The sequence below is a fragment of the Heterocephalus glaber genome, unplaced genomic scaffold (genome assembly GCF_053883595.1).
Source record: "Heterocephalus glaber isolate CG9 unplaced genomic scaffold, H.glaber_assembly_v1.0 deba00001175, whole genome shotgun sequence".
NCBI classification, from domain to species: Eukaryota; Metazoa; Chordata; class Mammalia; order Rodentia; family Bathyergidae; genus Heterocephalus; species Heterocephalus glaber.
This window is the reverse complement of record NW_028258207.1, coordinates 2,033,836-2,051,083: the sequence shown is the minus strand read 5'-3', so window position 1 is coordinate 2,051,083 and position 17,248 is coordinate 2,033,836. Positions and strand designations below refer to the sequence as shown.

Sequence of the window (17,248 nt, the reverse complement as noted above, 5' to 3'; positions counted from 1 at the left end):
GGAAGGGCAAGACATAACCTTTATCCTGCAAAGAGGTCAGGAGGCTGCAAACTTTTGGATAGGAGCTGATGCTAAAATCTTAAAGTGGAATTTTCCCCTTATGGAAAAGTCCTGGAAAGCCAGCCAGGGTGCTGTGATTACAGGAGTACATCACCACAGCCTAGACAAAGATAATCTTTACTTGAAGACAACTGATCCTAGATGTTAACAGACATCTACAAAATACTTTCACAGCAATATTTACAGTAGTATTCCATTGCAAAACTGGATATGATCAAGTTGACATACAAAACTGACCATCACAGAAGGGATGCTGACTTATAACATGGGGGGGGCGGTAACCAGGGCTCAAACTCAGGACTTTGTGCTTGCCAGTCAGGCGAGGTATTGTGGGACTCCATAACCTTTGTTCCTTTTCTCCAGCCCCATTGTGATTAAATGTGAGTTAATGGATAAAGATGCTTGTTAGTTTTGGGACACTAGATAAAAATCTGTAGCAGACCTAAAGTCCCAAAGTAAACTACTCAACTCCTCATTTGCCCGGAACTGATGTTCCAGGCACCACAATTTTTAGAACAAGGTGCAAATGTCTGCTGACCATCAATATGTGACAGTCGACCACTAACCTTTGTCCCCTTTTCTTTAATTCTATATGTTAACTTCCTCCTCAAACCCCTATAAAAACAGCCTCGGACTCTGAGCTAGCTGCCTCTCTAAGCTATTTTGCTTTGGGAGTGCCGTCTGGCCAGACTAATAAAAGTCTGTTTTATTTTCCAACTTGTCCGGTGTGTTCCTTGCCGGGTGTTCTTTGCTGTAGTCAGCTCCTCGGAGCGTTTGGTAAGGCTCTTGGTCTTACATTCTGAAGGCACCGCTGGGATTCCTGGGTGTGCTTCACTAGTCAGCTCCTCGGGGCATTTGGTAAGGCCCTCGGTCTTACAGTACCATTGAGCTACATCCCCAGCCCAGGGATGCCGACTTATAAACAGAGCCATTCTGCCAATGATTAGAAAACATAACAAAAACTTTCCCCTGCGGGTAAGACAACTTGCTGTCAGGTAAACTGCAAGTGGGTTCTGCTCATCCCAGTAAGACTGGTCAAGACCTGTGTGAACTGTGACCTGAAAATATGAGCTTAACTTTTATAAACTTTAGCCAAACGTTGCATATGTTTCCTGATTGGGAAGACAAGAAAACGAGAAGAGTTTGCTTTTTTTTTTTTTGGTACTGGGGATCAAACTCAGGACCTTGAACTTGTGAGGCAGGCAGCGACACCACTGAGCTAAATCCCCGGTCCCAGAGTTTGCTTTTTTCAAAAGATGGGCAGTTTGTGTGTCAAAATGTGGTAGAATGACTTGCGGCTTACATGTGACAATAAAACACAAAATGCCACACATCTGGGCTTCTTTTTGGGCCCATCTTTCTTTCATTACTCCTCACATTACCCCAATCACCAGGGAACTAAATATATATATATATATATATATATTTTTTTTTTTTTTTTTTTTACATGTTTATGCTTTCCTGCCAGCCACCTTCTGGAGAGAACTAAACACTTGCGGTACCATGGACAGAGCTCAGGACCTAACTCAGCCCGAGGAGTGGCAGACACAAACAGGCAGTTGCCGTTCTGCTACTGTATTCTTTCACAGCTGTCCACCCTCACGTTGTAGAGTGTGCTTCTTTTCCTGCTGTTTATTGGCCCAAACTCGCTCTACAGAGCATGTTTCTTTTCCTACCTTGATAAGTGTAAAGCCTTCCTACCATTTGTGCTTTTCCTGACCAGTGCTTTGCTCTGGACAGAAAAATACCTAGAAACCGCCTGTGGGAGATTCCAGCACCCAAAACCCAGTGGTAGAACAGTGCCACGAAAATAAGAAGGTGAAAATTACTTTATAAGTCTTAGATATTTGGTACGTAGTTCACATATCCAGTACCTATTAATTCCTGTCAGCGTTTCTTGTTTGTAGCAGTGGGGATCAAATCCAGGGCCTTGGTGCTGGACAAGCCCTCTAACACTGAGCAACATCCGCAGCCTTTTAAATTTCCTTTTGACACAGGGCGTCGGGTCTCGCAGGAAAACATTCCGCACTACCTCCCTTTTATACATGGGTACCTCGGGTCCGGTTAGGAATTGGTCCCCGGCGGCGCGACAAAGGGCGGCACGTCCCTAGGGTGTCTACGGCGGTCCCGAGCACACGAGTTCTGAAGCCCTCGGTCGAGGGACGTCTGAGTGCGAATTTAAACTAAAGAAGATCAAAAACCCAGCCGCCACGCCACACGCAGCCGGGGGCCACGAAGCCGCGCAGCACGGGCAACCGCAAACCCGGCAGCACGCCGGAAGCGGAAGCGGAAGTGAGGCCAGGCCCGCCCTCTACCCGCGGCTGCCGGCCCCTCCCCCGGGTGCGCAGAAGCGCGGCGTCCGGGCTGCCGGGTGGCCGGAGGGCGGGGCGGCGGGGCTGGCGACGGAGGTGAGGGGCTGGAGGGGCTTCCGGGAAGGGCCCTGCCGGCCGCGCGCCCCGGGGTGCCTCCCTTGCCCCCCACCGTCGCCAGGCGGGCCCCGCGAGCTCGCCGCCGCCTCGCCCATGATCCAGAAGGCTTGGGCCGCGCCGCTGCCCCCGCAGGACGTCGCAGCCACGGTGAACGCGGGGGGGGACGCGGTCGGGCTGCGGGGGGTGGCGTCGGGAGAGCAGCGGGTGCCCGCCCCTCGGGGTCCCGATTGCGGCGCCGGGAGCGGCCGCGGGCGAGCAGTCCCGGCTGAGGGGCCGCCCTGGCCACGCCCCGCCCCGGCGCGGTGCGCCTCTGCCAGTCCTGGCCTGGGCCAGCAGTACGCGTTCTATTCAAGTTCTACTCTTTCCTCTTGTTTGTATCCTGTTATGATTGCCCGCCTCCCTATACCTTGAGTAGCTTTGAGCTAATTTTTAAAAATTAAGTCCACTCTGGAGGACAGAAGGGTTAGTTCATGGGTAGCGAGCGCTCTTAGCCCGTGCTTGTCCCTGGGTTCCATCCCCAGCACCGCAACGTGGTGGAGGAGCATAGGTCCACTCTCAAGGAGGTGGGAGCCACCACCGACAAAATCTTAAGGCCATTCAATTACGTGCTGTTTTGTTTCTGTTTTGCCTCTTAGAGATTAATTTCTATTACTGGTGCACATTTGATATCGGCTCTGTGTTAATGGACCTTGAAAATTACAAAACTGAAAGTTATGAGCTCCACTCAGTAATATTCATTGAGCCAAAAGTATATCCAATCACTGCCGTGAACGTTGAAAAGATAGCTTAGGGGCACGGAGTGAGGGTTAGGGGTGGGTGACCACAGCCTTAAATTTGGTGCAGTGCTTAGGAGAACTGCTCAGAAGCTGTAACTGCAAGTCATTCCCCTAGTCTGACTGTAACAAAGGGCTGCGGGGAGATTAAGCTGTCCCGGGATGGGACATTCAGAGCCCATTGCACTTTATCCTATGGAATTTTGCTCAGAGGAGAACCATGTACAGGCTTCCTGATAGATGACAAGTCATTCATTTATCACTGTTAAACACGTGGTCTCTGTGACCACTCTTGTGCTGACCCTCAGTCTTTACGATAAGGGCACAAGTGCTACTGCAGAAGTCCCAAGGAGGAGAGTTAGGGAGCAATAGAAGAGCTAGTGCAGAGAGACAATACGTCAGTTTTCAGGAGGGGAGGAAGGCAGGGAATCCTCTGCTGTGTCAGAGTTACATTAGAAGGAGGGTGAGCACACAGGCCCAGAAAGCAGGGAGCTGTGTGACAGATGAAGCCCTTACAGCCAGCGGCTTGGACTTTGTCGTGAGAGAAATATGGAGCAACTGAAGGTACCAAATTTTTAGAAATTTTATTTCAGTGAGTAGTAATGACTAATTAATGTGATACTTGTCCTTTCTAATATATTTATCACTACTTATGTTATCTTTTTTAAATTGGTAACTTAAAATTCTGCAAAACATGAAGTTTCTCATTGAAAGGCTTTGCACCAAGATGACTGTGGTTTCAGGCTAGAGTGGAGTAGAGGGGTCCAAGAGATGAGGTGGTAAGGCGGTGGCCATCACCAACCAGGAGAAGATGGGGATCTGAGCCAAGATGAATAAAGGAGGTTGGGGTTTGGGGGGCTATCTAGGGAGTAGAATGAGCAAATGTGGAGAAAACAAGTCAAGGAGGAAGGGCAGGTTTGTGGCTCGGGAAGCTAGGTAGATAAATGGCAGGGCATTTACTGCCAAGGGGCACCTGGAGGAGGAACGGGTTGGGTGCAAGGGAGAGAGTTTTGGAAAACTTTGTGTGAGGTGCAGCATCCAAGCCAGTGGCTGTGTTGGTCTGGAGAGAGGTTGCCTTTGTGCATAGAAGATGGACACTGAAGCTATGGGAGTGTCAGAGGGCTGTGGGAGCAGAGGAAGAAGAGGCGAGACTGTTGAAGAGTCAACTGGGCACAGTGGTGCATGCCTGTACTCCCAGAACTCTGGGAGGCTGAGGCAGGAGGATCACAAGTTCAAGCCTAGCCTGCTGGGCAACCTAGTAACTTAACAAGACTCTATTTCAAAATTAAGAATTTTAAAAGGGCTGAAGATATAACTCAGGGCAAAGACTGGATTTGACCCTCAGTACCACACACGCAAGAAAAAAGTAGCTAATAGTGGTTGGCAGAGCCACATAAGGAGTGTCCTAGATTTTCACTTTAGCTTGAGGGCATAGTAAAGACTTCGTGAACTCTGAGTCCTGGCCAGTAGCTTCAACCCTGTGACTCAGGGTACATTTGTAACTAGTATGAACTTGTTTTATCAGTAAAGTTGGTTTAAATCCTAGCATATAGGGTGAGCTTTCAGGCTGGTGGATGTAGATGGCTCACCCACTGCTACTCTGGGAGTAGACTGGAGGGTAGGATGGTACAGCTGAAGCTAGAGACAGCCAAGGAGGCCCTCAGGATGGAAATGGGAGAATGTAGAAGTAGTCAGCACCCAAACGGAGTTACTTATATCAAAGCCAAACTAATTGGAGCCCGGCAGGCTCACGTGTGTATTTGCCCTATAATCACTTTCACAAGAGATGGTCTAATCACAACTTTGCAAGTATCTTTGCTAACCACAACTTTTCAGTCAAGGTCATTTCTGTGAAAAAAAGTTCTTAGTAACAGCCAGTCAGAAAATGTCAGCCCCTGCAGGGGAGTTTCTGTGATCAGTGTTTTGTTTTAAATCTGCTTACATGGACTTCCTTTTGCTTTTTTAAAAGCCTCCCCTTGCAGTAACTTTCACACATGCCCATCATCTGTATGCCACACATGCTGCAGATTTGCAAATCCCCTGCTCATTCCTGAATAAACTCGCGATTCTTTAGAGAGGCTGCATTTGTTAATAGGGTGATACAAGGAAGACTGAGGGGCCAGTCAGCAGACCATAGTGAGTTTCGTGTGTCTCCTGGATCTCCAGCCTGATGCCAGGGATGTCCCAGTGTGGACTGCAGAACAGCCGAGTGTGTGGAGAACTGGCCACATTTCCACTTTGGACCTGTTGGATTTGAGATGCTTGTAGTCCCTGGAGGGAACACAGAGGTCTTGACAAACTGAGGCTAGAGAAGTGGGTGTGGTCTGGGTGTGGGAGAGGTCCCAGAGGGCTGCTGGCAGAGGAGATAAAAGAAGCAGTGGTGTCTGAGGCACAGGCCAAGGAAAAGGAGACCTGGGAGGGCAGCCAGAAAAGAAGAGAAAAAAGAGAAACCAAAACTGAGACGAGGGGCTGAGTGTGGTGCACAGGCCTGTAATCCCGGCTCTTGGGAGGCCAAGGCAGGGCGATTGCTGCGAGTTTGGAGCCAGCCTGGACTACATAGTGAGACCCTGTGTCCAAAACAAAACAAAACATATGTAAGGACAAGGGCTGGAAAGGAGGCCTGTGGTGTGCAGGGTGTGGCGACCCCTCAGAGCCCCTTTAGTGGAGAAGGTTGAGCTGGACACCACACTGAGGGTCTGAGCGTGACTGGCAAAGAGGAAATGGAGGTGGTACAACATTGGGCTGGAAAAATGGAGGCTTTGGAGATTGTTTCCAGGCAAAGACGACAGGGAAGGGACAGGCCCGGGGCTTGAGGAGGCGACCCACAGATGCTGAAGAACACAGCACTTTGGGAATGTTGCACTTGGCTTGGTTTTACCTGTTGTGTTACAAACCACCTGTGAATACATCAGAGACTAGGGGAATGTAGTTATAAGCTCCAATATTTAGTTATATGACTATAGTAAGTCCTCCCTTAGTCTTTTTTTTCCAGAACTGGGAACAGAACTCAGGACCTTGCACTTGGCAGGCAGGCACGGTGCCACTGAGCTACATCTCCGGCCCCTCCCCTTAGTCTTTTTTTTTTTTTTGGTACCGGGGATCGAACTCGGGTCCTTGTGCTTGCACAGCAGTCAGGGAAACCACTGAACTAAATCCCTGGCCCTCCCTTAATCTTATAATTGTAGTTATAACTTGCTCATTTAATGGAACTTGGGCTGATCTCCTCTGTGAAACAAGTACTACAGATTACAGACATTTCAGTTCCTGATAGTAACTATGTGATGTATTCAATGAGAAACTTTATACTCACCTTACTAAAGTTTTAGGGCTTCAGTGTGTCATTTACTAAAAAAAAAAAAACATAGTGCAAATGCCATTTAGTGACAGAAGAGATCTTTGTATATGGACGTTGCCAAGTATTTCTTTGGAGGTGAGAGCTTTTAAAAATGCTTTTTCAGGCTGGGGATTTAGCTCAGTGGTTCCGCCGCTGCCCCGCAAGCCCCAGGACCCGAGTTGGATCCCCGGTACCAAAAAAAATGCTTTTTCACCCTTGTTTGTGGTTCTACTGAGATATAGGAGACTAGGAAGAAGACACTGTGCTGTCAACAGTAATGCTGGCATGGGGAGCCTCAGATGTGTTTGAGGGAGATAGGTTTAGAATCTGAAGACGTTCTGCCTCCCAGGTGGTGCCTGTGGATAAGCCTGTGTTGTAATAGTGCAAGGGCTGAAGAAAGGCACCAACCCCAGCGGTGGCTCCTGATCTGTAGAAGCCATCTGTGGTTTGCTTAGTTAGATCCCAGTGAAATGGGTCATTGTAGCAGAAGGGGAAAATCTTAAACAAAGAAAGTCTATAATTACACTGAAAGTGGTACTTCTCTTTTACATTGTGCTGTGCTTAAAATGACATTTGATTTGATTTGTCCCTATAAATATCTACAGAACCTATAGCCAAGAGAGCCTGGAAACCAATAGGTTAGCATTAACATTACATTCAATTGATTTCAGTTTTCCAAAGATAAAGAAATGATTGGTACCTTTTTCGAGTCAGAACAAATGCAGAAATGTAGTAAGCAACGTGGACTAGACATGTTGCTTAGTAGGAACAAAATTATTAGCAGTACTCACACCAGAGAGACACACCACTTAGAGTGCACAGTATACCCAACAACATTCCAGCATGGTTCCCAGCTACACTTTTCCCTTCTGTTAGATGTGAAGACAATATGAAGCACCAGCAAATGAGTGAAAGATCCTCATAAAGGAAGTCCCTGGTCCAGGTCTGGAGAAAGCTATTTGGTTTACTGTGTAGAGCTGCTGACACAATGTTCTCTTACCCTTCAGTTACATCCGGTGATAAAGGCTTTCCTGTGTGGCTCCATCAGTGGGACCTGTTCCACCTTACTTTTCCAGCCTCTGGATCTCCTTAAAACACGCCTGCAGACTCACCAGCCCTCAGACCATGGGTAAGGCCTGCCACCTGCATTTCATTGAGAAGCTGGGTTCAGTAACTTCTTAGATTACTGGAACATCTTTACCAGTTAAGCAGCTTTCATTCTGGTGGATGCTCAGTCAGAAAAACAGACATACCCAACTTCCATGTGTTTTCTTTTCTTTTTTTTTTTTCTACAAAAATGGTGATGGCCTGCTTCAGCCTCCGGTTCTTTCGCTTGCGGGCCTCGGACACCTTCTCCGCAGCCTGATTCTCAGCCTGCAGCAGCTACTGCATTCCCTGCGACTTGCTGGCCATGGCTGCTGCAGCTCACAGGGCCAAGTGAGTGGCCTAAAACCAGGGGACCACACCTCGGATCAGCTGACCCATCACCTACTTCCATGTGTTTTCTATGTACTTTTTCCTATGAATATATTTTTATATGTGATGATTTCTTTAATTAAATGGGATCTTTTGCTAACCAGTTCTATAGGATCTACCTTGATGACATTTGCATTTTATTGTGCTAGCTTGTGATAACTGTACAGGTATTCCTTGTTTAATGACAGAGCCATGTTACCATGATTAGGTCATTAAATAAATTGGTCGGTAAATGAGGAATTGTATATAGTATGTACATTACAGTATTGTACTGTCTGGGAATGGGTGGCTTTCTGGAAGTAATGTCAGTTTTGAGTGTCTTATTTTGTCCACCTGTGTGGAGTCTAATAATACGAGAAGTACATAAAGTGTATATAAAATGGGAGGTTATCCCATGGGTTACAGTGTAAACGGACAGTTAGAAATGTACACATAGCAAGTCAAGAATAATTCTAGAATGCATTGAAGAAATTCCTAAATGTTTTAGAAAACCCTATATAAAAACCACGTATGGTAGAACACAACTATAATCCCAGCTTCTTTCGAGTCTAGGACAACAGAACCACAAGTTCAAAGCCAGCCTGAGCAACTTAATGAGATCCAGTTTCAAAATAAGATAAAGGGCTGAGGTTATAGCTCAACATCAGGCCCTGGGTTCAATCTCTACTAGCAAAAAAAGGAAAAGAAATGAGCAGAGTGAATAAATAGAAGTCTTGGAGGTGGAAGTGGCCTAAGTCATGTTTCCTTCTTGTCTGTCTTATCTGCCTTCAGGTCCAGACGCGTTGGGATGTTGACTGTACTCTTGAAGGTGGTGCGCACAGAGAGTCTTTTGGGCCTTTGGAAAGGGATGTCCCCTGTAAGCTGCCTTCTGGGTCTGGGTTGTATTGTAGCAGCCATCTCCCATCCCATTTCCCAACTCCTAGGATATACAAGAGTCAGAAGTGGTCAGAGTACAGTAGTCCCCCATCTGTGATTTCATGTTCTGTGGTGTCCACCTGCAGCCCACCTCAGTTTGAAAATATTAAATGGGGATCCCGGAAATAAACAGTTCATAAATTTTAAAAGATGCAGTGTTCTGAGTAGTTTGATGAAATCTCAGGCTGTCCTCCTTGGTCCATCCAGTCCAAGAGGTGAGTTGAGTCATCCCTTTGTCTAGCACATCTGCTCTGTGTATGCCACCTGCCCATTAGTAACTTCATAGCCGTCACAGTAATCTGGCTGACTATTTGGGAATCATAGTGCTTGTTTCAGGTAACCCTTATTTTACTTCATGATAGACCCACCACGCAAGAGTAGTGATACTGGCAGTTGGCATGTGTCACAGAGAAGCTGTAAAGTGCTTAAGTGAAAAGGTAAAAGTTCTTGACTTAAGGAGGGCAAAAAAATTCCACACTGAGATTACTAAGATCTATGACAAGAATGAGTCTTCTGTCTATGAAATTGTGAGAGAAAAAGAAATTTGTACTAGTTTTGCTATTGCACCTCAAATTACAAATATTATAGCCACATTGCGTGAAGAGTGCATAGTTAAGATAGAAAAGGCATTAAGTTTGTAGAAGACATGAACACAGAACGTGTCCAGTTGATGGCAGTGTGTTGCGCTAGAAAGCATTGAGCCTGTATGAAAACTTCAGCAAGGGATCCTTTGAAATGAGCGACTCCGCTTAGTGCAGGAAGGGATGGTTACACAGAATCAGAAGCAGGTTCGGTCTGAAGAATATAGAAGTTGCTGGAGCAGCTGTATGTAGTAAAAGAAGCTGCTGCTACATTTCTAGCAGGATTGAAGAAGTTGTTGAAGGAGAAAGGATACCACCCAAAGCAAGTCTTTAGTTGAAGTGACACCAGGTTCGTCTGTGTGAACATGCCCAATAAAACCTGCATTCATGGAAGTGCTAAGGAGTCAACAGGGCTCAAATACAGAGGGATGTGCTTGATGAAGTGGAAGAACATGTTGACGGCCCATCAAGAAGTGTTAACAGGGGCTGGGGATTTAGCTCAGTGGTTCCGCCGCTTGCCTTGCAAGCACAAGGACCCGAGTTCGATCCCTGGTACCAAAAAAAAAAAGAAGTGTTAACAAATGAGGAATTGGAAGAACTTGTTGAGTTGTGTACAGAGGAAGAGGAAAATGAAGGAGAAGAAACTGGATCAGAGCCAGCAATACGGATGTCAAAATTTGTTGAAGTGTTTCAAATTACATAGACATTAAAGGACAAAATTATGGAATATGATCCTTGGACAGAATGCATTAAAGTCACGCAGATGATCACCAAGGAGGGTTACAGCCTCTGCCCCATCACTTTGATGAATTAAAGAGATAACAGCTTCCAACTACAATATTCTTCCAAAAGTTTCCCACAAAAAACCCCAAGTATTAAGGATTCCCAACTATCAGTATCATCTGGTCTTGACATCCAGCATCGACATTGTCATTGCTCGATGATCCTCCTTCTAACATACTGTCGAAAGGTCAAGAGTAGCCTAATGTTACATCACCATGCCTATGTCATTCACATCACTTCATCCCATCACATAGGCATTTTATCATCTATTATCACAAGAAGAAAGGGGAGTATAGTATAATTAGTTAGCAAGAGATACCACATTCACATAACTTTATCATGGTGTATTCCTGAAACCTGTTTTCCGTTCATTATGGTTTATAAATGATGGTTTATCATATATATGTGCAGTATAGGAAAGAACATAGTGCACATCGAGTTTGGTACTGTCCACTGTTTCAGGGATTCCTTAAGGGTCTTCACTGGTAAGAGGGGACTGCTGTACTTCCCGCTCATCTCTTGTATCACATAAACTTTTGGGGGGTGGGGGAGTACCGGGGATCAAACTCGGGTCCTTGCACTTGCAAGGCGAGTGGCAGAACCACTGAGCTAAATCCGCAGCATATCACATAAACTTCTATTGGAGGGTTCAGGGGAATATCCCAAGTGTGTACCTTGGGTATGGTTCCTTAGTGTGGCACAGTCTTCAGAAATGGATGGACCCTTGCTAGTCAGTGTGTTCTCATTCTTAACACTGCAGTGAGAGCAGACGGGAACCTCTACATCTGTATTTCTTTGTCCAAAGGCGTTTTCTGGCCCTAAGGACTCACTTTGCTGGAAGTGCCAAGGCATTAATGCCCACTTCCAACTCATACCACTCCTCAACCACTGAAAGATGGGAGTGACGTCTCAACTTCACCTCGTTCCCCATTCAGTTGAAGGGATAACACTGAACTGTGTTTTATACTGGTCCAGAGTTCCCCAAAGGAATTAAGTTGCCCACAGGTGCAACTGCTTTTACAGCACCCTTTATTGGCCATCCTCTCTCCTTTCTTTCCCCATTGTCTGTTAGTATTGCTACCACCCCTTAAATAAATTACTTGGATGTAGGTCATCTTTACATCTTTTGGGAAAACCTAGCTAATACACTATCTTACAGTGTTGGTCTTTGATTTTATCATTCCTCCCTTTGACTTTTTCTGCAGTCTATTGTGAGATGTGTCCCTGGTGTTGGAATCTACTTTGGTACTCTGTACTCTTTGAAGCAGTATTTCCTGCGAGGCCATCCTCCCAGTGCCCTGGAGTCAATCGTATTGGGCATGGGCTCTCGATCTGTTGCAGGGGTCTGCATGTCGCCCATCACAGTGATCAAAACACGCTATGAGGTGGGTTTGCTTGAGTGCTTCAGAATGGGTACTCAGAGCCACTGGTTCTTTGGGTAGTAACCACTGGTGTCAGCTCCTGGCTTATATACTTACTGATTTACAGAGTTTGATATGGTCAGAGGACTTGTGTGAAGGCTCACCAAGCTATGTGGGAACTAGAGCCACAATGTCTTGGGGATGCTGCCTAACCTGAAGTTGTGCTGGGTCACTGCTCCAGTGCAGAGTTTCTCTGTCAGTTACTTAAATCTGCACTCCTTTTGTAGAGTGGGAGTTACGGCTATGAGAGCATCTACAAAGCCCTGAGGAGCATCTATCGCAGCGAGGGCCACCGAGGCCTCTTCAGTGGCCTGACAGCCACCCTCCTTCGTGATGCCCCCTTTTCAGGAATCTACCTGATGTTTTACAGCCAGACCAAAAACATAGTGCTCCACGGTATGGGTAAAGGAAGGTGCGGTGGGAAAGGGGTGTCTCCAAGACATGGGGTTCTCTGTTTTCTCTGGGAGATGAGACTTTATTATATGGGCTGGGTGTTGGGATCTCAAGGTGGAAGTGGCAGACTTAGCTCTTGCCCTTGGAGTTTATATCCTCCTATGCCAAAGAGTACTTGTGCTAATACGATTTTGGGGTGGGGAGTCAGCTGGTTGAAAAATAAAATACTGGGAAAAATAATGAGAAAGAAGGAAAAATGGAAATGAAGTCTATGTAAATAGGGAAGGGTGGAGGGGCTGAAGGGCGCACAGGTAATGGGGAAAAAATAAGAACCAAGATACATCATGTACAGGTACAAGCACCCAGTGATAAATCTAAACATATTGTATACCTAAAATGTACCAATAAAAGAATTTAAGGGAAAAAAGAAGTACTCTTTCGCAGAGGTCCTGCAACAGTATATCCCAAACTTCTCCATAAGATTCCACCTAGTCACCAACAATGTGGCAGTCTGTGTTTTTCAAGAAGCATCTGGTGTGATCCTCATCAGACAAGTTTGGGAAACATGAATGGCTTAGGATTTGTTTGTGTGTTTGTTTCTTGAGACATGGTTTTGCTGTGTAGTTTAGGCTGGCTTTGAACGCACTATATAGTCTAGGTTGGCATTAAACTCTTAGCGAATCTCCTGCCTCAGCCTCCCAAGTGCTGGGATTACAGGCATGTACCATCATCCATGGCTTGGCTTAGGATTTTGAGGGAAACAAAAATATTTTCACCTTCCTTGCCATAATCCCAGTTAAGGTTGTTTGGAATTCTTGTAGACAAAATTTGTGGACAGTAAATATCCATCTAAGTGGAGCCTGCATTTAGTAATGGGGTATCTAGGGAAGCTGGAATACTCTCGTTCAAGACGAGTGGTCAGGTGCAGCCAGGGTGCTGAGGGATTTGCTGCTTCTCCTGTGCACAGTAGGTGTGACATGCAAGTCAGGACCTTTGTTTGTAACAAAAGAATGAAAGTGGCAATAAGGAAGAATGGAAGTGCACGCGCGCGCTTGTGTTTGGTGCTGAGGATTGGACTCAGGCCCTCACCCCTGTGCTGTATTACTGAGCTATATTCCCTACCCCTGGAAGTGTATTTTTAATTGTCAATTTTCTTTATTTGATATTTGGAAATAATTTCAAGCTTACAAAAAGCCCCCAAAACAGCACAGTATGTAAGTTTTTCTGGGAGTAAGTTGTAGACATGATGCCCCTTTACCATTAAACACCTCAGGGCATGTTTCCTAAGAACAAGGACAGTCTCTTATACCTTATTAAATTTAGGAAGTATAACTTAGATACGGTATTTTATGTTCATTTCTCTAATTGTCCCAATAATGTATTTTGTGACCATTTTTCTTCATTTCTAAGAACATGGGCAATTAGTTACACCTGAATCTAGGTTTATGTGATGTATTTAAGGTGATTAGATTTGGTCACACATTTTTAGCAAGTAGACCACATATCTGGTGCTGTGTTTATATCAGACTCCTGATAACTGTGTTCGTCCTGTTGTGGATAACTTCTCGTCACTTGGATCTGTTAGTGTCTGCCAGGTGTTTCTCCTGAAAACTCAGTAAGTTTTTCTTTTGTAACTTCCTAGAATCTTTATGGGAAGATAACTTTGAATCTTGTTTCTTTTACCTATATGTTCTAGCATCTTAATGAATTGTGATTGTGGTTTTTTAAAAGGATGCTTTTCTACCTCTATTATTCCATTCCACATATATTAGTTGAATCTTTAAAAATTTTAATTCTTCATTTGAATCTATATCTTTCTGACTTTTGGGAAGAATGGATGGGCAACTTGCATTGACCTTTCTCTGGTGAATGTGAGATTTCTAACTGCAGGTTATATTTGTTCTATTTTCAGACCAGTCTGATGTAGCCTTCATTCCTGTTGTGAATTTTAGCTGTGGGATATTTGCTGGTATATTGGCCTCATTGGTAACTCAACCTGCAGATGTTATCAAAACTCATATGCAGCTCTCACCAGTGAAGTTTCAGTGGATTGGCCAAGCAGTAACACTCATTTTCAAGGTAAGATTGTAGCGTTAAGTACTGGTTCTTGTGGTTAAGGAGCTTATTCTAGAGCAGTTTTTGTCTGTCGCTCATAGTAGAATCATTTGGGAGCTTCTAAAAATGTCCATTTCCAGATAAAAATCCAGGATGGTTGGGGAACCCAGTATCAGTAGTTTTCTCAGGGGCTAATGGTGTGTGTAGTGCACTGGTAGTACGTGTGCTTATTATGTGGGAGGCCCAGGGTTCAATCCCTACACCAAAAAAGGAAAAAAAATGTTTCTTTTAAAGATCCTCCGTCATCCCAATGTGTTGCCAAGATTATGAATCACAAAACCTAGGTTTTTCTAAGAGAAGAGGCAGCTACGTCAGGACTGCCGGAGCATCATTATGCAGATTGCTTGATTCTACTGAATCAGAAAATCTGGGTGGCTCTAAAACTAATTAAGGATCTAAGACAAAATATAATCAGAAAAAAAACACACACTTTATTTTGTTGTAGCACTTTTCTGTAGTACAAGTGGGCAATTGGTGTCATTGCAGCTAAGAAGTTCTAGATCTAAGGGGCACTGGGGCACTGTCTAATAGTGCACTATTTAAAAAGTAGTGCTTTTAAACCCAAGAGGGCATCGGCCCTTTCGGAACTTAGCACTATTATCACAGACCAGATAGACTTGTTCAAAGTAAGTGTGAATTTGCGAATATAATATTCTTTACACTAATTAAGTTATCTGCCTTCTTATTCTGTGTATGGTGTTTTTTCTTTTTCCTTTTTTTTTTCCCACAGTACTGGAGATCGAACTCAGGACCTTACACTTGAGAGACAGGCACGGTGCCACTGAGCTAAATCCCTAGCCCTGCTTTCTTATTCTGTATCCCTAAAATCATAAAAGTTTTATTGTAATATAGTCTTCAGTGTATGTGAAGTTGCAGATCACTCCAGATTATGAGGGAGGAAGAAATGTTTTGCCTTTCTTAGAAAACGGGCCAGAGCCAGGCATGGTGTCACTTACTTGTAATCCCAGCACATGGGAGACTGAGGAAGAGGATCACTGGGAGTTCAAGGCCAGCCTTGAATTCAAGCCCAGCCTGGACTACATAGCGAGACCCTGTCTCAAAAAACAAAAAAAAAGGGTAGGGCCACTAAGAGAACATATAGTGAATTCCAAAAAATATGCTCTCTCCTGATAGACAAATGACAAGACAGCACCTTTTCCTTCAGTCTTTGTCATCTCTCCCCTAGATAGCTTTTTAGCTAAGAAATTCCCCTAGATAGAGCAGGGCTAAAAATGTAGAGACTAGCACCAGCACAAAAAGACTGGTTTTAAATTTACTGCTTATCTTCTGGGGCTCATTTGCCATAGATCTGGCATAAAGTTTGAGACAAAAAAATGGAGCAATACAGAGACACTCTAGTGTCAATAATTGTATTGCTACTTTGCTTCTGGAGTTTGACATTTATTTTTTTCATAGGACTATGGGCTGCGTGGCTTCTTCCAAGGCAGCGTTCCCCGGGCCCTCCGTAGAGCTCTGATGGCAGCAATGGCATGGACAGTCTATGAAGAGATGATGACAAAGATGGGCCTAAAGTCCTGACAGGAAAGAACGGGAAAGAGTGTACTGTCATCCCGCTTATTTGCTGCCAAGTGCTGCTTTATGGCACTCTGCAGTCAGGTGAAGTCTTGCCTGGAGAGCCAGGCAGAAACACTGTTGCTTCAGCCTCAATTCAGGGAGGCAGAGGGTCTGACTGGAGCCCTCAGTCTCCCAGAAGAGGAGTCACCAGTACACATAGGCCTCTGGGGAGTTGGGACAGAGGTCAGCACACCCCACTGGACTACTGGCAAGGCATTTTCAGAGAGAGCTTTGCCAGGTGGCCTCACCTACACTAAAGGCTCCTTCAGGATGTGCTTGTGCAAGGAGTCAAGGTCCAGAGAAACTGGGCCTCCTGCTGCGTCTGAGGAACTGGCCTGGGGAAGACAGGATCTGGGTAGCATTCACGGTCAGCAGCCTGAAGATTGTGTCTGAGGTGCTTTCCTGAAGAGGAACAGTAGTCATTAGGGTTAGGGTTAGAGAATGGAGGCAGTGACTTACTTGCGTCCAAATGTACAAAGAAAATTGTTTGATCTTGGCCCCAGCACTATGTCAAATCTAAGCTATTCTGGCATTTTCTGTGACTAAAGTTCAGGTAAATAAAGTAAAGCCCTTTATTAATGAAAGCTGTTTGGAAATCCTAAGTAGTGTATTCTGTCAGTCTGTTTGAAAATAACAAAATAGTTCTAAGGTGACTGACTCTAAAACCAGAAAGTTATTTTAAAAAAACAACAACTTTATTTTACATATTCTCTGGTTCATCCATTTCAGGTGTACAATTCAGTGAGTTTTAGTATCTTTACTGATGATGTAACCATCACCGTAAGTCAGCTTTAGAACATATTCATCCCCAGGATGTTCTCTCCCTCCCTATTCATAATGACTCCTCATCCCCCAGCCCACTACTCATCTGTCTATAAATTTTGCTTTTCTGGACACTTACATAGTGGAGTCATACAATTTGTAGTCTTTTGCTTTCCAGCGAACATGTTTCTGAGGTTCACTTAGGAGGTGGCATTTTCAATATTTTGTTTCTTATGGCCAAATATTTTATTGTATGCAAGTACAGTTATACCTCAGTATCCAGAGGCACAAAAATCCAAGGATGTTCAAGTCCCTTACGCAAAAAGGTATTTACATAGAACCTATACAATTCTATATACTTCAAATAATTTCTGTTATTTTTAATACCTAATACAATATAAATGCTATATACAGTTGTACACTGTATTGAGGAATAATGACAAGGAAAAAAGTTCACTATACACATGTGGGCCCTGAACTATACTATATTCATTAATCACTTAATGGATTGTTTCCACTTTGACAGTATCATAAATAATGACACCATGAATATTTGTGTACCAGCCTGTGGTCGTATGCTTGAGTATACTCAGTGTGATTGAAAAATATGGTGAATGTGTGAAAAAATGTA

General features: G+C 44.7%; 1 protein-coding gene across 2 annotated transcripts; it reads left to right on the top strand.

Annotated features, from left to right (window-relative positions):
• The first annotated feature begins 2,384 nt into the window (after positions 1 to 2,384).
• On the top strand, positions 2,385 to 16,439 carry Slc25a38 (solute carrier family 25 member 38). Of its 2 annotated transcripts, none has more exons than XM_004835129.4 (7): positions 2,385 to 2,636; positions 7,604 to 7,725; positions 8,844 to 8,928; positions 11,557 to 11,736; positions 12,000 to 12,168; positions 14,078 to 14,244; positions 15,697 to 16,439. In XM_004835129.4, the coding sequence occupies exons 1-7, from the start codon at positions 2,583 to 2,585 to the stop codon at positions 15,817 to 15,819; spliced, it is 900 nt and encodes a 299-aa protein (XP_004835186.1). In that variant the 5' UTR covers positions 2,385 to 2,582; the 3' UTR covers positions 15,820 to 16,439. The 2 variants fall into 2 exon arrangements, with proteins under 2 accessions (XP_004835186.1, XP_004835185.1); XM_004835128.4 differs by lacking the exon at positions 2,385 to 2,636 and adding an exon at positions 7,914 to 8,033.
• Positions 16,440 to 17,248: the final 809 nt, after the last annotated feature.

Coding starts and splice junctions, on each gene's coding strand:
- Slc25a38 (XM_004835129.4), top strand. CDS start 2,583: ATGATCCAGAAGGCTTGGGCCGCGCCGCTGCCCCCGCAGGACGTCGCA. Junction 2,637..7,603: donor CGCAGGACGTCGCAGCCACG/GTGAACGCGGGG, acceptor CTTACCCTTCAG/TTACATCCGGTGATAAAGGC. Junction 8,929..11,556: donor TTTGGAAAGGGATGTCCCCT/GTAAGCTGCCTT, acceptor CTTTTTCTGCAG/TCTATTGTGAGATGTGTCCC.